Raw genomic sequence first — 23,389 nt, forward strand, 5'->3', positions numbered from 1 at the left:
TGGTATGGCAAACGTTCAGGATAGTCCAAGATCTGACAGGTGATACGTATATCGCAGCTTATACACTGTGATCACCAATATGTGAGCTTTATTGGATATAGCTCAATTATCCTCAGGCATGGCTCTTGATGCATTGAACCATGTCTGTTGAGATCCAATAGAGCTCACTTACGTCAATTGTAATTTATTAAGTCTAGAGCCAATGGTTATATATGACTCATATAGAGCTCTATAGAGAGTGGGAGTGCATGTATTAGAGAGCACTCCATTCACAGTCAACTGTAGTGTTATCAGTCATACATTTGTAGCTCTTGGACTAATATGGCATATATTCACACCAGTCCAAGATCTGACAGATAATAGGTATATGACAGCTTATATGCTGTGATCACCAATTTCTGAGTCTCCGTTGGATATAGCTCAGATAACCACAGACATTGTCATTGATGCAATAGACAATATCTGTTGAGATCCAGTAGTACTCACTTATGTCACTTATAGTTCTCTAAATCTAGAGCCAGTGACTATGCCTAACTCATATAGAGCTCTGTAGAAAGTGGGGGTGCATGTATTGAAAAGCACTCCATTCACAGTGAGCTGTTGTGCTAATGTGCGTTACCCTATCTGGTTGTACAGGATAATATCACTAAGCATAGTAGCTATGTTGTGATTAATGCCTTCCAGATTTGTAAGAGAGCTATATTTTCTGCCCGTGATTTCTAGGCAGAAAAAAGCTCTTCTTAGAAAAAGAAAAGGATAATAGGAGGAATGGGATATTTTTTGTTTTTTAAAATTATCCCATATTCCTCATTCATTAGAGGAGATGCTGTCTAAAGTTTCAAAGTCATCTCCTTTTGCCTGCCACCAATTAATGTAAGAAGAAATCACGGATCCTTGTAGCCTCAATCCAAGGAACATATGTTGAAGTCCTAGTGAAAACACTTGGTTTGTTCTCTACTGTGCAACCAATTGGTCCAAAGCTGACAATACCATGAACTTCCCATCTTTCTCTTCCATTCTGACAAACAAGAGGCCCTCCAGAGTCACCCTGTAGACAAAAAACATTTTTACGTCATATATGCTTATGTTTGTTACCGTATGGACTAAAAAGTTCAAAAAATACAAAACAAATTAGCCGTACCAAATAAGTTCAGATGTGCATCTTTTGTGTTTTTTTGTCAGGTCAATAAAAAAAATGCAATTTTAACATATTTTTAAAAATTCTTTAAACTTTTAGAGGAAGAACCTTTTTAATTGCCAGACAATGTGTTGGTGCAGTTGAAGTTCCAATGACAGACAGATAACTCATCAGTGGTGGGCAAGAGATAGGCAGATTATGGCCAATTTAACCCAAGTAGATTGTGAAACATTAACTTTTTGTTATATCCTAGCAATTCCTGTCTGAACTGTATGGCATACTGATTTATTTTTGCAGGTAAATTTTGATTTTGGATGGAAAGGTTCTTTGAATTGGCAGCAGTAATTGACAAGGTTGGCCAAACACTTGAATGAAACTGCTGGATAAAAGATTTTGGTTCATTAAGACATTAATCTTATGAAGCTTTAGCAATGGTCGCCAATAAGATGGTCCTAGAGATTATCAAACCAATAATATTGATAGAGGGCAAAATCACCAAACATCGGCTCTCATACTTTTTACTTATCATGCGAGCCAATTCTCTGGAAACAACATTGATGCTCGGCACAGTTAGTCGGTCACGAAGAAGAGAACACCAAAGAACACACTGCCTGGATACAATCAAGGCTGATACAAACATGCACATGGAAGAACTGAAAGAAACATCAAGGATGGGAAAGCATGGAGAACGATAACCCACAAAGTAAGCGAAGGTCAGCCTTGACTGAACGGATAATCATCATCAGCATTTATGAAAAAAATGACAAAATCTTTCCCTTTACAATATCTATGTACAATGCTCCTGCATCTCTTGGACAAGTAAAAACAACATGGACCAAGAACGTCTTGGCCGGGTGATGTCTCAGGGTATAGACCAGACTTGCTGTGAATGCACATACACTGTGTTATGTACAAAAGAATTTATAAAGTCTTGTACAAAGTGCATCTGTACATATCTACATGTTCAGTAGTGGGGAGGCAGTGGAACAGAACTACTGTAGCAAATTTGCTTAAAGGGGTTGTCCCGCGCCGAAAGGTTTTTTTTTTTTTTTTTTGCATAGGCCCCCCGTTCAGCGCAGGACAAACCCAAGGGATGTGTTGAAATAAAAAAAAAATTTTTACTTACCCGAATCCCCTCTCTGCAACTTCTTCCTTCTTTTCCTCCAAGATGGCCACTGGGATCTTCACCCACGATGCACTGCGGGTCTTCTTCCATGGTGCACCGTGGGCTCTGTGCGGTCCATTGCCGATTCAAGCCTCCTGATTGGCTGGAATCGGCACACGTGACGGGGCGGAGCTACGCGATGATGCTTAGAAGGGGGCGAAGCCAGATTGCCGCTCGTGCCCGGACCGACCAGAAGGGAGAAGACCCTTCTGCGCAAGCGCGTCTAATCGGGCGATTAGACGCTGAAATTAGACGGCACCATGGAGACGGGGATGCCAGCACAGGGAAGGTGAGTATATAACTTCTATATGGCACATATTTCATGCATGATGTATATTACAAAGTGCATGTATATGGCCATACAGAAGTGTTTAACTTAACTTGTCATCGCGGGACAACCCCTTTAAGTTCTTCCAGGTACAATATTAGAGGCATAACAAAACGAACAAGTAGAAAATAGTGACCAGAAAACATTGAGAGAAATGTGCAAAACAGCCCACATATTAACAGAGCAATAAAAAATGGCATACAACAATAAAGTAAAGAAAAAAGGAACAAACATCAAAGCTTAAAAAAATGAAATAAGTAATTATATGAGCTGTCCAATTCTATACACTCGTTAAGGTTGCCTAGATACCAAGTTTGCCAGAAAAGCTCACACATGTTCAGTACTCCTTGTCTATCATGCCACAGGGACCGGTCTGTTTAATGGGAGAGATTTTAACCCTTTCAAATCTTCATGGGCTTGCAGTAGATGCCTACACAGGCTATGCTTTATAAGGGCGGCTTCACATGAGTGTGTTTTTGCGTGTACATAGTTGCGTACATAGGTGCGCACCCATGTATGTGCAAAAACACACGTGAATGCAGGTCCGTGCATTGTTTTCAATGGAGCCGTGGCTGCTGCCAGACGCTCCATTGAAAAAAATGGTCTGCCGCACCCTTGCATTCTTTTTCAGGGAAGGGCTTTACATATAAGCCCTTCCCTGAAAAAGAAAAATTTTAGTGTAAAGAAAAAATATATATATACTCACCTGTCCGCGCTGCCGTGACCCCCGCGGGGATGAGAAACACATCTGCCGCATGCGGCAGATGTTTCCTTCATCCCCGCTAGTTAAAAGAATTGACAGATGCAGCAGAGGAATTCTTCAATTCTCTACCACAGCTGTCACACATGTCAGCTACGGCAGAGGATTCTGCTGCCATCAATTGATTTCAGGGAAGGGCTTTACATATAAGCCCTTCCCTGAAAATCAAGTAAAAGAGCTGTCCCCGACTCTCTAGTGCTGATCTATCAGCTGGCTGGAATTTAAAATCCCCGTCTGCTGAAAGAGCTGACGTGCTCAGTCAATCACAGACAGCTCTCGCCAAAGGAATGCTGTCATGCATTCCCAATGGTGCACGCATGTTCTATCTTTGCAGGCACACGCCTGTAAAGCACGAACTTGTGCACACACCATAGGGAATGCAATGTTACAAATAGAAGCATGTTTTTCTGCATGCGTATGCATGCACAAAAACACGCTTGTGTGGAGGCACCCTAAGGCTGGATTTAGCATTAAACTAGGAACTATTAATTCCCTTCCTAAATGTTTGTACTGTTTTGTCAACATATTGCAATCTACATGCTCAGTCAATTAGGTAGACCATAAAGTTTGAAATGCAATTGAGAAATTATTTTCTAGGTAATTCCTTGTTGGTATTGTAGAAAAAAGAAGAAGATTTATCTTCTATTGGCCACATTGGAATAAGAGCTTCTTCAGATGGACGTATTTACAAGTGTTTATGCATTTGTAAGATATATGTGCACAATACCCAAACAAAACCCATTGCTGTCAATGATTTTTTTGCACAAATTACAGCCACGTACAAAAAATAAGACCTGCTCTATCTTTCTGCGTATTTGCATAGCAAAGGTCACCATAGAAGTCTATAGGAGGTGCGCAATACACAGTACGCTGCGCAAAACCATCAGGAAAAGAACACATCTGGACTTTTTAAATAGGGGGGCATTTTAGATGTTAAATTCCTTATCTCGCATACTCATATTGTGTTTATGTTTTATCAACCAATGGTAATAAGTGAATCATAATAAATTTTAATTATTGTAATCAAAGCATGTGCCCTTGATCACGCTAAGTGATGTTGTGGTGAAAGTTATTTCCCGAGCTTGGCCTATCCTCTTGAGAAGGTACAGGTCCATAAAATGGAAGAATCTGTCTCAAAATGGCCGCTAGATACAAAATGGAGCATTATAAGATGTAAATAAGCTTGTGTGTAGTGAAACAATAATTAAAGCAGAAATAACTTTAGAGCATGACTTTCGGTGCAATGTCTAATGATTTTTTTTTTTTTATTCATCCGAGAACATTTGCCTGGTACAGTCGCTATCAGAAGAGACTCCCCCACGTCCTGAGCTTTGGGAAAAGAGCAAATCATGCTGATAAGACGCTGCGATCATCCAAACTCACAAGGGAGGAATAATCATTTGAAGGATATTTCACATATTTATTCTCACTGCGCTGATTGTTGAACAAAGCACAATTCTTGATGTTTTTCTAACCCAATAAGATTAAAGCCGTGACTAATGACGTATTCCTTTCCTGTATTGAGAAACGCTATGAAAAGTTAATAAAGATTCAGAGTTCGCACACCTTAAGCAGAGTGAGCTGTATATCTGCCGCGGCTCAACTCTACGTATCTGTGGGAACTAATAACTATAAATTATATAGTTTTTGGCCTCCTTGATGCATCCAGGAACACACTAAGGCCTTAGTCAGACGGGCGTTTTTAGCCGCGATTTGCGCATGCGCATGCGTCCGGCGATTTTATAAAACCATTGCTTTGCAATGGTATCGGACACATGAGTGCTTTTTATGCGCTCGTCCGATAAATTATAGAACAGAAATCGCAGATCGCACCTATCTGCGATCTGCGATTCCTGTTCTCTTCTCTATATGCGCTCAATGGGGCTGGCGGCAGCAGCGCCGACCCCATTGAGAACATATAGAAGACTGATCATTCTTCTCTGCCACAGCTGTAACAGCTGTGACAGAGAAGAACGATGTTTGCCCATTGAATTCAATGGAGCCGGCAATACAGCCTCTCCATTGAAAGCAATGGGCTGCCAGCGTGCGCGGGGTGAATTGTCGGGAAGGGCTTAAATATATAAGCCCTTCCCTGCAATTCATCCTAAAATATGTTAAAATAAAAAAAAATTGTATACTCACCTTTCCGCTGCAGCCGGAGTCCAGCCGCGGCCGCTGTCAGTTCTCCTGAACTGCTTCTCGGCACTATTCAGCCGGCGGGGCTTTAAAATCCCCGCCTGCTGAATGATCTGCCTCTGATTGGTCACAGCCCTGACCAATCAGAGGTAGGTTTCACTCACACACCCATTCATGAATTCATGAATGGGTGAGTGACTGCTGCCTCTCAGCGCTGAGCCAATCAGGGGCAGGTCTGACTCACATCCATTCATGAATTCCTGAATGGGTGTGAGTGAGACATGCCTGTGATTGGCTCAGCGCTGAGCCAATCAGGGGGCAGGTCTGACTCACACCCCCTTCACACCCACTGCAGGACGGCCGCGCGGAGCTCCGGCTGCCGGTAGAAGGTGAGTATATATATATTTTTTATTTTTACACATTTTAGGATGAATTGCAGGGAAGGGCTTATATATTTAAGCCCTTCCCGACAATTCATCCCGGGCTCGCCCGCAGCGCATTGCTTTAAATGGAGCCGGCTCTATTGCCGTCTCCATTGAATGCAATGTGCTGGACAGCTCCGGCCCGTTTCTAATGAAACGCGGCTAGGAGCAGATTTTCGGGCGATTTGCGGGTGACTTGCGCGCAGCGGTCACGCGACTTGCGGATGCGCATCCGTCATGCGATCCGCAAATCGCGTGAAAAAACGCCCGTGTGACTAAGGCCTAATTTGGAACCCAAAGCTTGAAAGGTTAATGTGACCGGTCATGTGTAACGGTCCTTAACACTCTAACTACATTTGACGCAAGAAGCATATCATATAGAAAATAATTTTGTTTGCACTAACCAATGTGTACCTTGATCCTCATGCCCAAGATCCAAATCCAAAAACAATTACAGCCGGAAAAAGGCTCCATTTATTTATTATATGGTCTGCAGACTCTGTAGCCTTAAAGGGGTGGTCTCGCGAAACCAAGTGGGGTTATACACTTCCGTATGGCCATATTAATGCACTTTGTAATGTACATTGTGCATTAAATATGAGCCATACAGAAGTTATTCCACTTACCTGCTCCGTTGCTAGCGTCCTCGTCTCCATGGTTCCGTCTAAATTCGCTGGCAGCTTGCTTTTTTAGACGCGCTTGCGCAGTCCGGTCTTCTCCATTCAGCACGAGCCGCTTCAGTGTGCTCCCCGCTACAGCTCTTCTGCGCATGCGCAGACGAGCTGTCACTGCTCGGGAGCGCGCTGAAGCGGCCATTCTGCACCATCCTCTGTTAGAGGAAGGTGCAGAAACTGGAGCTGCCCAGCGGAGAAGCCCAGCCCAGCCCAGCCCAGCAGCCCCGAGAAGCCTCCCAGGTAAGTGATGGGTCGGGGGGGGGGCTGCCGCTGCGCCGGGCTGCGCCGGGGGGGGCTGTCGCTGCGCCGGGGGGGGGGCTGTCGCTGCGCCGGGGGGGCTGTCGCTGCGCCGGGGGGGCTGTCGCTAGGCCGGGGGGGGCTGCCGCTGTGATGGGGGGGCTGTCGCTAGGCCGGGGGGGGCTGCCGCTGTGATGGGGGGGCTGTCGCTAGGCCGGGGGGGGGCTGCCGCTGCGCCGGGGGGGCTGTCGCTAGGCCGGGGGGGGCTGCCGCTGTGATGGGGGGGCTGTCGCTAGGCCGGGGGGGCTGCCGCTGTGATGGGGGGGCTGTCGCTAGGCCGGGGGGGGCTGCCGCTGCGCCGGGGGGGCTGTCGCTAGGCCGGGGGGGGCTGCCGCTGTGATGGGGGGGCTGTCGCTAGGCCGGGGGGGGCTGCCGCTGCGCCGGGGGGGCTGTCGCTAGGCCGGGGGGGGCTGCCGCTGTGATGGGGGGGCTGTCGCTAGGCCGGGGGGGGCTGCCGCTAGGCCGGGGGAACTAGCGCTGGGCTCCGGAACCTAGCGCTGGGCTCCGGGGCCTTCACCTGGGCTGAGGGTCTAGCGCTGGGGAGCCGGGGGCTAGCGCCGGTTACCTGCTGTCTGGTCGGCGGCTGCGGGGCGTCTGGTCGGCGGCTGCGATGCGTCCGGTTGCCATGGAGACACAGCTGGCGGCGTCTCGGGAGCGCGCACGTCGGGCTGCAGCGAGCGACGGGGAAAGAGCCGGCGGCCATCTTGAGGAAACTTTTATAAGTTGCTGAAACGCTGGAACGGTAAGTACGAACCAGCTAGAAATGTCATTTACAGGGGGGCTTTGTAATGTATGTTTAATGGGGGGTACTGGGCAAAAAAAAAAATTAACTGCTTCCTCGAGACATCTCCTTTAATGGTTGTTCCATGTCCAAACAGCTCATATCTAGACTTGGGGTAATAAATGACACAGCTACATGGGCGGGGTCCATTGATAAAAATGGACTTCACTCCACCTATAAATATATTTGCATAACTGGGTGCAACCCAAGTATACAACACAGTTTCCGACATCTGATAGCATATTAAACTCTCAAGAAAACACATTGTGGGTCAGGACAAACTTGCATCTCTCAAAACACTTTGTAACCAGTTTAAAAGTTGTGTCTTTTACTTGGTCACTGAAAACAGTGCTGCTGTTTGCAGCAAAATAAGTTTTTTAATTTATACATAGTGGAGCTTATTTATAAAGCCTTTTTTCACCAGATTAGTGGTGTAATTTGTGCCGGAATAATGACATACTGTTTTCACGACATATTTACAACTGATTTGTGCCAAAAAGAATGAAAAATTACAAATGTGGGTGTGGCCTCTGTGTGTCGGATGTTCCTGACACATTTATGAAGCTGAATGTCAGAAAACAGATGCAAAAAGTAAGCGCAGATTAGACCAAGTAAAACCTCATTTAAATCAATGGGAGAGCTTCACGATCCTCTGTCACAGCTGTCACAGCTGTGGCAGGGGATTCTTTACTCCCCGTGGGGAGTCCCCTTGTCACTGAACACTGAGACAGTGCTGTCACAGTGTTCAGTGATGAGGTGACTCCCCGCGGGAAATATTGACACGCACCACGGACCTATGGTGCACGCATGTAAAACACGGATATGTGAATACACCATAGGCAACCAATGGTTCTAATAGACGCGTGGTTATGTGCGCACAAATGTACACACATAAACATGCTCGTCTGAATGCACCCTAAGGGTCAACACCCACTTGGGTTTTTTTTAACACTGCGATATCGCTTTTTTTTTTTTTTCACGTGATTGTCAATGGGACTTTCTAATGTTAAAAATGCATCGCAAGTTTGTGCTTTGCAATTAAGTCCCATTGACAATCGCGTTAAAAAAACGCAGTGATATCGCAGCGTTAAAAGAACGCACGTGGGTGTTCATCCTAAGGACCTGCTGAATTTGGCACAATTTTATTGTGCAATCTTTCAGCCTCTGAGCGCTGTCAGAAAATCTATTTCATTGTGGCACAACTGCATGTTTTTTTTTGACGCATCTCTTTTGTTTTTGGCGCTCGCATTGGTCTTGTATATATAAACTCTTGAAACGTTTCATTATTTTTGTGGTATAACATCCTTCATATGGCTGCGAATCCAAACTCTCAGCCATTTGTTGCTCTCTGAGATAAATTTTGCGGGAATGCCAAACAAACTATGTAAATTATGGTGCTTCTCAGCTTTTAATGCCTCTCCTCCTGACTGTTTTCTGGCCTGCATGCATGTTTTTTGTAAATTTTGTCAAAATTTGGTGCATTTTAAAAAAGGTTTGGTGCATCTATTAGTTTTTCCAGCATCTCTAAATATTCACCACATATACAAGCATAGATTACACCTGTTAGGAACTAGTATAAAATTGGCTCAAATTACGCCTTTATTGATAAGCCCCAATATACACATAATATCTATGTACACTATTCTTGTTTGTAATTCAGCATCTGTTCCCAGACAGTGTGATGTTTTTTTTTTGGCTCTAGAGATATGCAATAAGTGCCAGAAAAACAAGAATTTTGCTGTGGCTCATTACCTGGCAGGCAGCAGGGGGTCCTCCAATGTCTCGGAAACCTGCGCAGATCATTGACTCCCGGACTCTTTCACCCCAGAATTTTTTCTGTTGGCAAGTTTTGGTGTCAATAATGGGCAGCCTGGCTTGGTTCAGAACTTCTGACAGGGTAAGGTTCTCTTTTCCACCTGGAAAAAATACATTAAAAAATTACTGAAAGTAATATACAACAATGATGGATACTAAACAGCTGTCACCGAAATGATCAAGGCCTAGAAGAAGTCTGCTAGTCTGGCAGGTACATAAAATACTAAAGTAGCTGCTGATTCAGTAACATAGTATTTTAGGCTGAAAAAAGCCATATATCCACCTAGTTCAGCCTATTACCCCTGAATGTTGATCCAAAGGAAGGCAAAAAAACCTATTGTGGTAGAAGCCAATTTTTGCGATTTAAGGAAAAAATCTCTTCCTGTCTCCAATCTGGCAATCGGAATAATCCCCGGATCACTGACCCTTCTAAAATAATTAGTGATATAACATGTAATATTGTATCGCTTAAGAAAGCAGTCCAGGACCCTCTTGAACTCTTTTATCGAGTTTGCCATAACTATGTCCTCAGGCAGAGAGTTCCATAGTCTCACTGCTCTTACAGTAAAGAACCCCCTTCTATGTTGGTGTAGAAACCATCTTTCTAGACGTAGAGGGCGCCCCCTTGTTACAGTCACTTTCCTGGGCATACATAGATGATGGGAGAGATATCTGTATTGTCCTCTGATACAGCCATACAAAGTTATTAGAGCACCCCCCCCCCCCTTGCTACAATCCTGGGTATAATAGATAATGGGAAAGATCTCTGTATTGTCCCCTGATACATCCATACCGAATGACATTTTAAACTATGATGATTCTGGGAATCAGGTTTGGACTAGCCCACAGGGAAACAGGTGAATCCCCTGGTGGGCCGTGAGCCAGCATGGGCCTGACTCTACGAGCTGCACAAATTCTCCATATACTATAGTGGACACAGGGCCACACACAAATGCAATCACCTTTCTACTGAGCTATATGAAGAATGCATATATTATGAATATTTGTATGTAGCTGTACAGCGGGCCCCCAGAATGAATTTTGCAGGGGGACCCAGGGCACCCCAGTCTGACACTGCTGGGAATAGTGAAAGGGTAGAGTAGAAGAGGCTCACCCAGGATACAGTTGTGGTCATGAGTCACTAAGGATGATAACCGCGTTAGTTGGAATTTGTGCTCACCTACAAATTTTTATATGCTGGTTAAATACGACCTACTGAGTCATTAGCTGCATCAGTTTGGGGCAGGTCCTGGTTTATGAACTGAAGAGATGGCGAAGGATGTCACATTTATGGACTGACACTAGTGTATCCATTCAATGTGTTGTCAGCATGAAGCAGAATGAAGATATAAAAAGTGAATGAAGCACTTCATGTCCCATTTATCTGCTTTATGATCTGTGCACTCCTCATCTGGATGCTGCCAGACACTGAGTATACTACATAGACACGATATACACTATTTACTGAGACACTATATTACATTGATTCTCTGGACATTGAACACGGAGGTCTGTAATCTAAGACTGCAGAAGGTCAATGTATTACGTAAGTGAACGAACAAAAGATGTAACAAAAGGTACAATTATTAAACAATTTTGAATCCTTTGCTAATGGCTTATCAATTAGTGGTATAATGAATCCGGCTGCCCCTTCAGTGTCTCTGCACATCAGTGCTACATACTTATCTGACATTATGTTGCATGTTACCTCTGGTATCTCCCCATCCGGTTACCCAGCAGAAATGACCCGGGCGCAGAGTCATCTCTTTCTTCGGGAGGCAGGCATACTGTATGAAGTGAGTGGTCACTATGTCTCCTACTGGCTTGACTAATGCAATATCATAGTCCAGTTCATTCAGATGGGGATAGCGGAAGCGTTCATGCCTGTATATACGCTTCACATCATAAATTTTTTCCGTAGGTTCTGTACGGTTGAGGTTATGCTTCCCAAGGACGATCCTCCAGTTAGTGGCATCTTCTGCCTTCCCCCTTTTCAATAAACAAATGGCAATCAGATGAGTTACAACAGAAGAACAAACTGGTGGCAATGATAACTATTATTACCCAAAATAAAGTTTTTTATAAGTGAACCTGAAGAGCTTTAGGTGAATGTGACCTGTGCAGCTGCAGAGTGTGCATTATCCCTTCACAGTATAGGGGAAGCAACTGCTGTCTACAGAAGATCTGTCCAGCACTTCCTCACACCATCAACCCCCTAAGGTCGGCGTAACATGCGCATTTGTGCATTTGCTGGTGCATGAGCGCAGTGTTTTTGTGGAACAAACTTTTTATTTACTGTACTTTTTCAATGTGCAATGGCATGTGAATTTGCACGTGGTAAAAAATACGCAGCAATTGAAATGACTAATTAGTCTAATGAGTTTCAGATGTGTTCTTTCTCCTGCACAGGAACATGATCTTTTCTCCTTAGGGAGAGCACCTAGAAGGTGAATGAGTGAGGAGACTTATAAGGCCATTCATGCTTCTCTGGGTAATATGCAAATAAGGGAGATGGAACAATATCTCTGCAGCGCCACCTATTAGTCGTAGTGTTTCACGCACCTCCTAGTGTTTTTTGCACGGATTTCTGCATACCCCCATTGACTTCTATGGTGCACAAAAGTACTCTCAGGCGGCTCTTACCAGCAGCTCTCACAACTAGGCCTTGGGGTTCTGCCATGGAGTCGTAGCCAGCACTGCCATAGATCCATGTAGGGCTACCGGATGTACATTCTGCATCACTTACATATTTCCACAACACAGCTGCCCCTGATTGGCTCAGCGCAGGGACCAATCAGGGGCAGCTCTCAGCTGTCAATCAGAGGCAGCACTCACTCACTCATTCATGAATTCATGAATGAGTGTGAGTGAGAGCTGCCTCTGATTGGTGAGGCTGTGACCAATCAGAGGCAGCTCATTCAGCAGGCGGGGATTTTAAATCCCCGGCTGCTGAATACTACTCAGAGCAGTTCAGGAGAACTGCCGGCCAGACGCGGCTGGACTCCGGCTTCAGCGGAAAGGTGAGTATACATTTTTTTTTATTTTTACACATTTTAGGATGATTTTCAGGTAAGGGCTTATATTTTTAAGCCCTTCCCGAAAATTCATCCGGTGCTCGCCGGCAGCCCATTGCTTTCAATGGAGCCGGCTGTATTGCCGACTCCATTGAATTCAATGGGCTAACATCGTTCTTTATGCTGACAGTGCGGGGGGGGGGGGCACTCTTGCCGCTATTGTGGCTTAATAGTGGGACCTGGGAACTTTAGATGCAGCCCAACATGTAGCCCCTCGCCTGCCCTATCCGTTTCTGTGTCATTCCCATCACTTTCGTGAATTTCCCAGATTTTCACAAATGAAAACCTTAGCGAGCATCGGCGATATACAAAAATGCTCGAGTCGCCCATTGACTTTAGTGGGGTTCGTTACTCGAAACGAACCCTCGAGCATCGCGGGAAGTTCGACTCGAGTAACGAGCACCCGAGCATTTTGGTGCTCATTCATCTCTAATTAAGATGCTTTTAGACAGAAGATTGTTCAAAAAAGCAATTCAAATGATAATTGTTTAGTCTAAATGCACGCCAACTAAACGATGAACAATATTCATTCACTTTACGTTATAGTTCATTTCATGCAGCATAAAATCCATCATTGGCTCGTTCACTTATTATTTGGGTGAAACAGAGCTTGTTCAGTTCTTCCCAGTCACTTATACAGCGAATGTAAATGACCGAACAATTTCTTGTTTAAATGAACCAACGATGTATCTGCCAGTATAAACGTGCTGCAGGAGAGCGAATGAGATACCGATGATGTCACTCTCTCATTCAAAAGATAATTGGCTTGTCTAAAAGGGCCCTTACACCAAGTGCGGAAGCAGGTGATGCCTGAGGAAAGATGGGGAAGTTTGGAAGGGTGACTCATTAGATGCTACTGATGGAGAGGGAAGATGATCCTGAGAGGGGAGAAGTGTTCTTCATTTGATAGGTTAGTATGAATTAGAGGATAGCAGAAAGAGAGAATGTATGCAGAACCAGACTACACAGCGACTGTCTGTAGTCAGTTATCCCAGAGATCCATCGTTTTGCAATTAGAGCTGTACAGAAACCATAATGTGTGAAAAAAGAACATTATAAAGTTGCTAGTTTTTGTCAATTCAAATCTGGTTGTGTGAGACCGGCCTTAGGTTCTGAAAACTGATACAAGGGAAAACTATAGAGACCAATCCAAATTGATGGAGTGCAATGGTAAAACTTACTTCTGAAAACAGTGGGCCGCAGTGAGGATCCAATTTTTGTGAATGAGCGTCCCACCGCAGACGTGAACATATTTCTTATTTCCCCTAGCCCGAACCTTAAAAAACACAAGCACAATTCATTAGTTTCAAACAAATGAAACAATTAGCAAAATTTATGATAGCAAATTCACCATTCTTGTTGATCCAGGTCACACAAAGCATGTTAAGGCCTCCTGGCGGCTGCCGCGTATTGGCAAAAAAAATACACTGCAGCGTGGAAATCCCTCAGTCGGCAGAAATCCTCGGAATGACTTCTAATGGATAAATAGAGGCAGCTGTAATCTTTGCCCAGCGTTGGACGCAGCTAAACTTCCTCCCTTTATTTCAGCTCCCATAGAAACCTAGGGCAAGACCTATCTTTGCATACGTCGTATAAAATCGGCCGCCAATGTCCTATTATTCCCGGGGAAATGTTTTTACACAGCTAAAAATTGCTCAGCTGAAAGAATACATTAGAATCCAATGCTGCAGATAGTCGTGATTTTGTAACGCGGCTAAATTATCTGCGTATATACGCTCATGTGAATTATGCCTTACTCACACGTCGGGCAAAGATCGCAACCATCTGAAGCATTGGTTTTTAATGCATTCATTTAGATGGGTGATGTTTAGCATCGTAAAGTAGGCCGAAAAAGATACGTCTTGCCATAACTTTTAGCCGCAATCAGCCGGTAGCTCCCATAGAGACCTGTGGGAGCTGCCAGCAAAGGGATGAGGAGGGAGGGGAAGGAAGTTTTGCAGATTTCCCTGGACCGATGGCATTCCGGGCTGCAGCATATATACGTTGCACCTGGCCGTGTGAATGGGCGAGATAACGCGAAATTTAGCTGTGACTTGGTCACAGCTTCGCTTAGTTCATGCGTTTTTCGGATGCGATGCAGCCGGCCAAAAAAACTCATTGCTCGTGTGAATGAGGCCTAATGTTGGTGAAAGATCAGAATACATTAAATCTCAGAAGTTCTGTTTTAGACAAAAACCAACAGAGGAACCCACAGTAAACCAATGAATTACGAGTCTACTATAAAAGCACCTATTTGCCAAGTTCATCACTTTCATTAGTGCCCATTAACCTACTTCCACAAGATCTATTCTCAGGATTGCAGCTTCTGTTCTCATTGACCAGAATATTATTTTCTATCAGAAATAATGTTTTAATAATACTTCAAAATTGGGAGGTGGGAGGAAAGCATCATATTAACCTTCTGCCAGTCATTAACATGATACCTGACTATTGGCATTTCTTAGTTGTACAGCAGTCTGGTAAATTAAAGAATTTGCAAGTCTAACAGTTTAAAAATGAGCTACTCTGTAATACGTGGGCAATAATTTTGTACTGAAGAAAGTAAAATGTTACCTGCAAGGAAACCTGCCATGGCCAGGAGAACGGACGTACTTCATTTCCAGACACAATCCGCCCAGCTGTGTTCTGTTGGAAGAATGCAACCCCGCAGTCTGCTGGCCAGTCTGAGGAAACGAAAAAACTACTTGTCAAACTATTTCAATGGCATAAAAACCCATTATATTTCTGTTCTTGGATATAAGCGCTTGTGTATTTGTGCAATATATTATTGTTGGCTTCATCAGATATACCAACCACTAGAGCTGAAGTAATCTGAACTATTTCATCACTTTTTTAAATCCTTTGTATATTGATTTATTAGCATTTTGTGTTGGTTTACAATCCAAGTACACACTTAGGGCTCGGTCACACGGGCGTGCAAATCGTGCAGAAGTTATCTGCGCACAAAAATCACGTCTAACTGCCCTAAAGGTCGCATGAACTGACGCTTTTTCTGCGTCAGAAGTACTGAACGTCATTCATGTGAAAAACGTGCGTTCATCAGATCCAGAGCAGCGTTGCTTTAAAGAAGCCCTAGGGAAACCTCCTTCTCTGCCATGCTTTTCTTTATCTCGACAGGGCTAGAGGGATATCCCTGCCGCAGGGAGATTGAGGGTCTCCTGAAGAGGAGAAAAAGAAGGAATCCACCAGCTGCACTATGCCGGGTTACCCCTGCAGGGGAGAATAAGGGATTCCTCCGCTGCAGGGGAACTTCACTCTCCCTGCTATGGGAGAAGAGAGAGGGCTGGGCTAGAGAGAGGGCTGGGCTAGTGGGTGGTTTACTCTAGCCCCACCCTCTCTCCTCCCATTCTCAGGGAAGTCCTCTAGCCCCGCCCCGACCTCTCTCCACACTATGGAGATTCTCTCATTCTTCCCTGCAGGGGAATTCCTTCTCTCCCCACTACAGTGAATTCCTACTGTTCGGAGTTTGGGGACAGATGCACAGTAAGTTTAAAATGTCCTACTGCAAACTCCTGTTAGTCCTCACTGGGAAGAGTGGAAGCCCTGAGGCAATGAAGGGAACCCCTGGAGAGTCCCCTCATCCCTGTGGGGATTAACAGGAGCTTACAGCAGGACATTTAAAATGTGCTTCTGGGTTTAGCAGTGCGGCAGAACTCCCTTCACCCTTACCTCCCTTCTTCTCCCATTCCCATTGTTTAGAAGTTTGAACTAAATAATCGGAATGTTTAGCTCCTTCCCCCCTCCCTTTTATACAGCTCCCATAGGAGTCTATGGAAACTCCTGTGCATCGAGCATCAAAGATAAGTCAGGTCCTCTTTTTGCATGCAGCAGGGAATTTCAGTTGCTCATGTCCTATTTTTTTAGGTGTGTTGTTTTTGCACGGCTAAAATTTCTTCATTTGAAGGTTTCCATAGGAAACTATTGGCTCTAATAGGCGAGTGTTTTGTGCAGATGTAAGTTGGCTGCGCAAATTCCCTGGTGTGACCGAGCCCTTATGGATAATTAATTGAAATAGTCCTTCACGCATGCAGCATAACGGCATCAATACAGTGCTAGATACTACTAGATGCCATCATCATTAAAAGGAACAGTAGTAGTGAATAACCGGTATGTATCATTATGCCCAACATCACATGGCATGAAATGACATAATATTAATTTGTATAACCTGCCCCAGTTCAGAAATATGTAAGGGCCTCCTTGGGTGGGCTTCCTTCCTAATGGGGTGTAATTTTGTGAAATGCCGCTTATATTATGTATTACCACCTTATATGTATGGATGTTTTAAGAGTGACCATGCATAAGTCATGATGGCGCGCAGAGAGGGTATGGCATAGGCAAACGGAGGCATGTTATTGATGACACAGCAGAATGAGCCTAGTCACAGAAGAATGGTCTCTTGTGCTTCCTCATGGGACATGTTGGGCGGTGAAGGCACGCTGCAGTCAACATTTTGGACACATTCCCTACATAGTGTTGAGTTGTCCATTTGAGAAAACTTGTTAACTGAGCCAAAGCAGACCATATTGTTTGCCTCATGTTTGCAGCTGCCGGAGCCAGACCAAGACCCCTGCACCGCTGTTGCTACCAATCAGAGACTGTTATTGTTTGTTGTCAGGTTGTCCATAATGTTCGAGTGAAAGTGTTATCATGCAGCTTGTTCACCGCTGTGACAAATCATACTAAGCAACTCTTGTTATGTACTAGCATTTAATCACAAAGTACAATGTCTTGATGAAGGCAGTCAGTGAGTTTGACCTTGTTAAAGCTTCCAGTTTGGCTCCCATAGATCCATCCAGTGAGTCTGTGGTCAGCTTACACATATACTTGGTAGGGGCTGCAGGTCATGATTGCACCCAGTTCATTATAACCATCCCTATAAACATTCCCATTCTGAGTCTCCTTGGGTTTTAACCCTGCTATGTGAAACCAGTCTTATTGCTAAACTTGTGGGGCCCAGTAGTGTAGTTAGTCACGACATAGAAGATATGAAAGGTATTATACTGAAAGGAAATTTCAAATCACAAAACCATAGAAGAATTTGGGAGTATAAATTTATAACAACTTTTGACACTTTCAACATAGGGTTAAATTGTTCAAGAGGGTTCATGCCTGACTGGGAAGTATGAGATAGCTATAGCACAGATAACACTAAAGGTGCACTTCCACACAAAGATGATTGATCAAAAGATGGCTTTTGAGTGATCCTTTTTGCATAAACTACTACTTGGTACTAATGCCTAATAGTAGTGTGTGAACCACCAGGAGCTGTATTTAGAGAAGAGACCACCCGCTGTTCTCTGAATAAATTCCCTTTGTTTTGCCATGGGGCTGACAGCTGAGACAATGTAATCAGTGCTCCCCGGGCAGAACGCAGTGTGAGGTCCTTCTTATCAGCTGTTCTGCCGAACGATGGATTTCATGCCAAACTGAAATTCATCGTTCGGCAGAAAAGTGAAAAATGGGCACATTTACACGCAACGATTATCACTCAAAAGATGGCTTTTGAGTGAATTTTGAGCGATAATCGTTCTGTCTAAATGGGCGGTAATTCAGGGACCATAAAGCCTTTACATCTTTATCAGTGACTATTTAAAGATGTTTGCAGTTCTGTGGTAGTATTCTTTTAAGTGCAAATTAATCACACTCATGTCTGTGTCTTGTCATAAGTATGTGTGTATAAATATGCATGCCTCTTCAGATCTATTTAATTTAAGCCTGAAGCAGAACCCTGCGTTGGTTCAGAAGCTTGCATTAACATCATGTATTTTTGTTAGCCATTAAAAAGGTATCATATCTACAAAATTACTTGATTTCTCTTGCAGGAAACAATCGCATTTTGCTCTACTGGCTAACAGGGTACCAAACTTTTTTCATGGTGTGATCAACTAATACAGGACTGTTGAAAGAGTTGAACTAATGGTTCACCAGCTTCTTCTGTGGCTGGATTGTGGAATCCAATGCATTAGATGGTAGCGTATATCGGCCTGCCGTGAAAACGGCGGTCGGTATACGCTCGTGTGAATCCAGCCTTAGGGAGTAAATACTTTGGCAAAGAACTATATATGTCTACGAACATGGAATATATTTATGTGTAGTTCTATCTGTATTACTTAAGTTTCTGACAAATTTTCAGTGATCATTTTGCATAGGTACTAAGGGGCTTAATCAGTCCTTTAGTACCTCATTGCATGTATTTGGAGAACAGCGGGTGGTCTGTTCTCTAAATACATCGCTATTGTATATATGCAGCTATCGTAGCTGCATGCAAAAATCGTGACCATGAGAAGCATTGAATTCCAATGTATTCATTTACATGAGCGATTTTCGGGCACATAAAAAAATTGCACCGTCAAAAATAGAAAATCAGCGACTGTTTTCGGGTAACTTATTTTATATGCCGCGTCCAAAGATAGGTCTTGCCCTATCTTTTGACGAGATAAGCACCCAAAGACTCCTAAGGAAACTGAACAAAAAGGGAGGGGGAGGGAGTTTAGCAGCGACCGCACTTGGAAAAGAAGACAGCTGACTCTATTTAAGCATTAATAGCCATTCCAAGGATTTCTTGCCGACCAAGAGATTTCCGCACAGCAGCGTATTTTTGCATCCACAATGCCGCAGCTGCCAGTGTGAATGGACGAGAACACACTAATTTTGATCAGGACTTGATCGTGGCTATTCTTCGTTCAGGAGATCTTTGCCCATGATGGGGCCAGCTTAAAAATGCATTGCTCGTGTGATAGAGGCCTAAGGTAGGTGTGTGAGTGGCTGTTCACCAGTATTCTGCACCTGTGTGATGCTCCTCCGTATAGCGGTTCTGCATGCTGTGAGATGTTGTGTTATTACCCGCCCTTGTATCTCTGTATCAGTATATCAGTAAGGCTGGATTCACACAGGCATCAGCGTTTTATGTTCACCCGCCGGCGACGTAAAAATGTGTAAAATCTAATGTTTATGCGCCCGTTCAGAAGGCCCTGGCCTGGCGCATATATGCAGTAGCCACAATGCCATTGCATGGGGGGAGACAGTTTAGCTCTGCTAAGCTGTCTCCCTCTTCCCATTTCTCGGCAAGGGGAGGAGACAGGATGGGGCGGGAGCTAGTGTGCTAAGCTCCCGCCCCCTCTTCACCCCTTGTCGCAGCCAGCAGTAGGAGGAGGCGGGACAGGGCAGAGGTAAGCATTGCAAACAGACGGCAAGGGGCGGAGAGGAGCAGGGAAGGGGGTGGGAGTTTAGCAGTCATGCTGCTAAACTCCCTCCTTTCTCTGGCAGCTGTCATAGGCTCCCACAGGAGTCCATGCAGCCGGCGGCGGCGTAAAAGCGCCTGACCAAAATACACTATCTTGGCCGGCCAGGTGCTTTTATCCCGCGGAAATGCGCTCATGTGCACTGTTGAATTGTAAACCAATGCATCAGAGAAGCAGCGTATATCGGCCGGCCGTGAAAATCCGTCCGATATACGACTGTGTGAATCCAGCCAAACTATGACTGCCTTCTGTGATTTTTGAATAGATTTGTCCTTTTTTAGTGTTTTTTTTCAGTGGACCTGACAAGTAGTCTATATTGTTACAGTGGAATGGAAAAAACCTTGTTGAAATTTTATTTAAAAAACTATAAACTTGTGAGTTTATATGTATTCACCCCCTTTGGTATGAAGCCCTAAATAAGGTCTGGTCCAACAAATTAACTTCAGAAGTCACATAGTTGAATAGTCATTAGTTGAATACAGTGCAAGTGTCCCATGATCTGTCACACAGTGTCAATATAAATACACCTGAAAAGCCCCTGAGTTGGCACAACTGAGGCCTGTGTCTCACAGGCATATTTGGCGCGCATAATGTGCAGAGAATAAAGCGTATTGATTTCAATGGGTTTATTCCTATGCGTGTATTTTGTGTGCTGATTTTGGTCGCAGAAAAAATACTCAGCATGCACAGGGAAAGAACACATATTGAATGGGTCAATGGGACTTGAACAGGAAAAGCTATAATCGCTATGATAACGCATTTCAGTACTTCTGAATTGCAATGCATTATTGCTTACAATAGCAATCAGAGGCCATGACAGGCCCATGGATCGCGGCATGTCAGAGGTTAATCGATCCCTGGGGTTGCAGCGGTAGACCCGCTGTCAGTCAGTTACATTCGGCTCCTGCTGTTGGTTGGTGCATGCTCACTTCTGAGCCTGTGCGATACATAGGACATTAGAAATACCACCCAGTCAGGGAGTAAACAGTAAGGGGTTAAGCATGTCCTTTGACAGTAGAGGGAGCTCCATCTAGCTGTCTGCTGCTCTTCTCTCTAGAACAGCCATAGAGATGCTGTTGCCAATATACAGTTTGTATTAATAGCTGTGGTGTGCAGTAGTATATGTCACAACTCAATGCACTGAGTCTCTGATCAGGTCTGGAGGTGAGTGGGTGCACTATGAGGAGAAGAAGCTGTCTGCAGAATAGAACAGCTTCTCCTGACACAGCACGCCATCAGGGACAGTGACAGAAATGAGAGGATGTATACAACACCCCATTGGTGGAAGGACACATTGGGGACACAGGAAGACCGAGATTACATGAAATAAAATGCAGCTATTAATAAAATGGAACTGTATATTGGCAACAGCTTGTCTACAGATGTTCTAGAGAGAAGAGCAGCAGACAACTGGATGGGGTCCCTCTACTGCAGTGAGGTCAAAACAGGATTCTCAGCTCTGTCCTCACCTAGCTGCAGAGCTCAAGAGGGGTTTTGTAAGGCAAATAAACAAATAAAACCTATTGCAAAAATGCTTAAAATCGCCTATTCTGTGCATTATAAAGAAAGTGTAGGTACTCTTAAAAAAAAACAAAAAAAAAAACACAAGAAAATAGGGTGGTTTCACATCTGTGGCAGGGATTTTACTTTCCTACTCCATTCAGGAAGCAGGAAAGGGGTATCTCCGTGGCCAAACGGTTCTGTCTCGGCTATAATGGGGTCTGCCTGCTGTCCACCCCCTGGCTGCCCGGCTTTTGGAAAGAAGAAAAAGCGATGCAACAGTGCTTTTTCTTCCTGTATTTGCAGACAAATCTGCAACAGAACCTCTGGCCGGAGGTTCTAACACAGATGTGAAACCGGCCATACATTTGGAGTCTGACAAACAGTATATGGCAAAATCCCCAAATACAGGGAAAAATATTCATGAGGACTAATTCTGTCCCATGTGAAAGCACCCTAAAGGCTCCTTCACATGGGCATATGCACATTTGCATGCCTCAGTGCTGTGTTTTTGCGAAGCAAACAGTTTTTTTGTGTGTGTATTGGCATATTTTACTGTACTTTTTCCACCCACAAGATATGTTCATTTGCTTGTGGCAAACAGGACGCACCACTTGAAAAATGGCTAATGAGTTCCGGATGTTTTCTTTTACCAGCGGAATTGCGTAGCGTACTACGCATCTCCTTGCACATTGACTTCTATGGGGACCTTTGGTGCGCATAGGCACAGAAAAGTAGAGTATGCTGCTTTTGTTTTGCATGGCCAAAATGTGTACGCAGAAAATTGAAATGTGAACAAACCTATTGAAATCAATGGGTTCTATTCTCTGTGTATTGCATGCACAAATACGTCTATGTGAAGGAGCCCGTAAGAAGTTGGAGCAGTTTTGCCTGAAAGAATAGGCAGAAATCCAAGTTTCTAGATGTGTTTGGCTAATAAAGACATCACTCAAGAGATTTGAATTTGTAATTGCAACAAAAGGTGACTCCGCAAGGTATTGATTTTCAGGGAGTATATACTTATGCACATTATTAAGGTTTTTATTTTTTTGTCTTTTATTGTTTGTCACAGTAAAAAATATTTTGTGCCTTCAAAGTTTTTGCCATGTTCTGTAAATGAAACATTATAAACCCCCAAAATTCCATTTTACTTACAAAAAAACAAAAAAAACACCAAAGGGGTGAATACTTTCACAAGGCACTGCACGATGTCCTTTACCTTCCTTAGTGGATCAAAGACCATAAAGGACCAAGTGCTGAGTACAGGTAGAATATGAATGCCTGGATAACACTATAGCGTCCACAGAACATTCTTCTGTTTTCTGATTACTTAGGTTTGGCTGCCGGAACCTTCTAGCATATGTAGAGATCAGCAACGTCTAAGGATCCCCGGCAGATGGCTCAGCCAGGGAGGACAGTTTCCTCATCAGTGAACCCTCAGGGATCCTCTCACATAAACCTTCTGTTATCATTTCTACATATTTAACAACACAGAAATGGCTTTTATTTATTTTGAGTTCAGTAAATTCTAAAAACAAATAAATTGTTTCAAAAAGTTAATATATGAAGACACAAAGCAAGTCACTTACCCAGGTGTAGGAACTTGGGGTGGATGATGTGCTGAGGTGAGGTTGCCTGTGCTAATGACAGCACGAAAAGCAGGATGAGGAGATCCTTTACAATCATTTCCAGGTTCCTGAACTGCTGTGCTGAGCGTCGTGTGGGTATTTATACAGGAGAGGCAGAGTCATTATCAGGGGACACAGGGGACACAACACTAACTTTTGCTGTTACCAGGGTCCTGATGCACTTACAACAATGCACCCTGATCAAAACACACGGGCCTGGATGGTTCTGCATGTGCCTAGCATTCTACTTACAAACTGACCACTGGGACTAATATCAGCAGTTTTATACTGGCAAACAGAAAACAGGCTCAGTTTGGACTATGATGAGTAGTGTTATGATCTCTGTCCTAAATGTAATGTCATATATTGTCTTGGGGAACGCAGGTGGGAGGAGGGTATGGTCTGT

At 44.1% G+C, this 23,389-nt stretch overlaps 1 protein-coding gene across 1 annotated transcript; it reads right to left on the reverse strand.

The window, feature by feature from the left end:
• Positions 1-868: 868 nt before the first annotated feature.
• LOC136624801 (elastase-1-like) lies at positions 869-23,041 on the reverse strand. The gene is made up of 6 exons (XM_066598738.1): positions 22,945-23,041; positions 15,165-15,274; positions 13,772-13,866; positions 11,225-11,505; positions 9,454-9,617; positions 869-1,048 (listed from the first exon to the last, which is right to left on the reverse strand). The coding sequence occupies exons 1-6, from the start codon at positions 23,039-23,041 to the stop codon at positions 869-871; spliced, it is 927 nt and encodes a 308-aa protein (XP_066454835.1).
• Between the last annotated feature and the right edge of the window lie 348 nt (positions 23,042-23,389).

The sequence above is a fragment of the Eleutherodactylus coqui genome, chromosome 4, assembly GCF_035609145.1.
Source record: "Eleutherodactylus coqui strain aEleCoq1 chromosome 4, aEleCoq1.hap1, whole genome shotgun sequence".
Lineage (NCBI taxonomy): Eukaryota > Metazoa > Chordata > Amphibia > Anura > Eleutherodactylidae > Eleutherodactylus > Eleutherodactylus coqui.

What these genes read in the sequence shown, in the direction of transcription:
- LOC136624801 (XM_066598738.1), bottom strand. Translation starts at nt 23,041, where the DNA reads ATGATTGTAAAGGATCTCCTCATCCTGCTTTTCGTGCTGTCATTAGCA. An exon ending in CCCCAAGTTCCTACACCTGG is followed by an intron (nt 15,275 to 22,944) that starts GTAAGTGACTTG and finishes TCGTTTCCTCAG; the next exon opens with ACTGGCCAGCAGACTGCGGG. An exon ending in CGGATGGGGAGATACCAGAG is followed by an intron (nt 9,618 to 11,224) that starts GTAACATGCAAC and finishes TATTTTTTCCAG; the next exon opens with GTGGAAAAGAGAACCTTACC.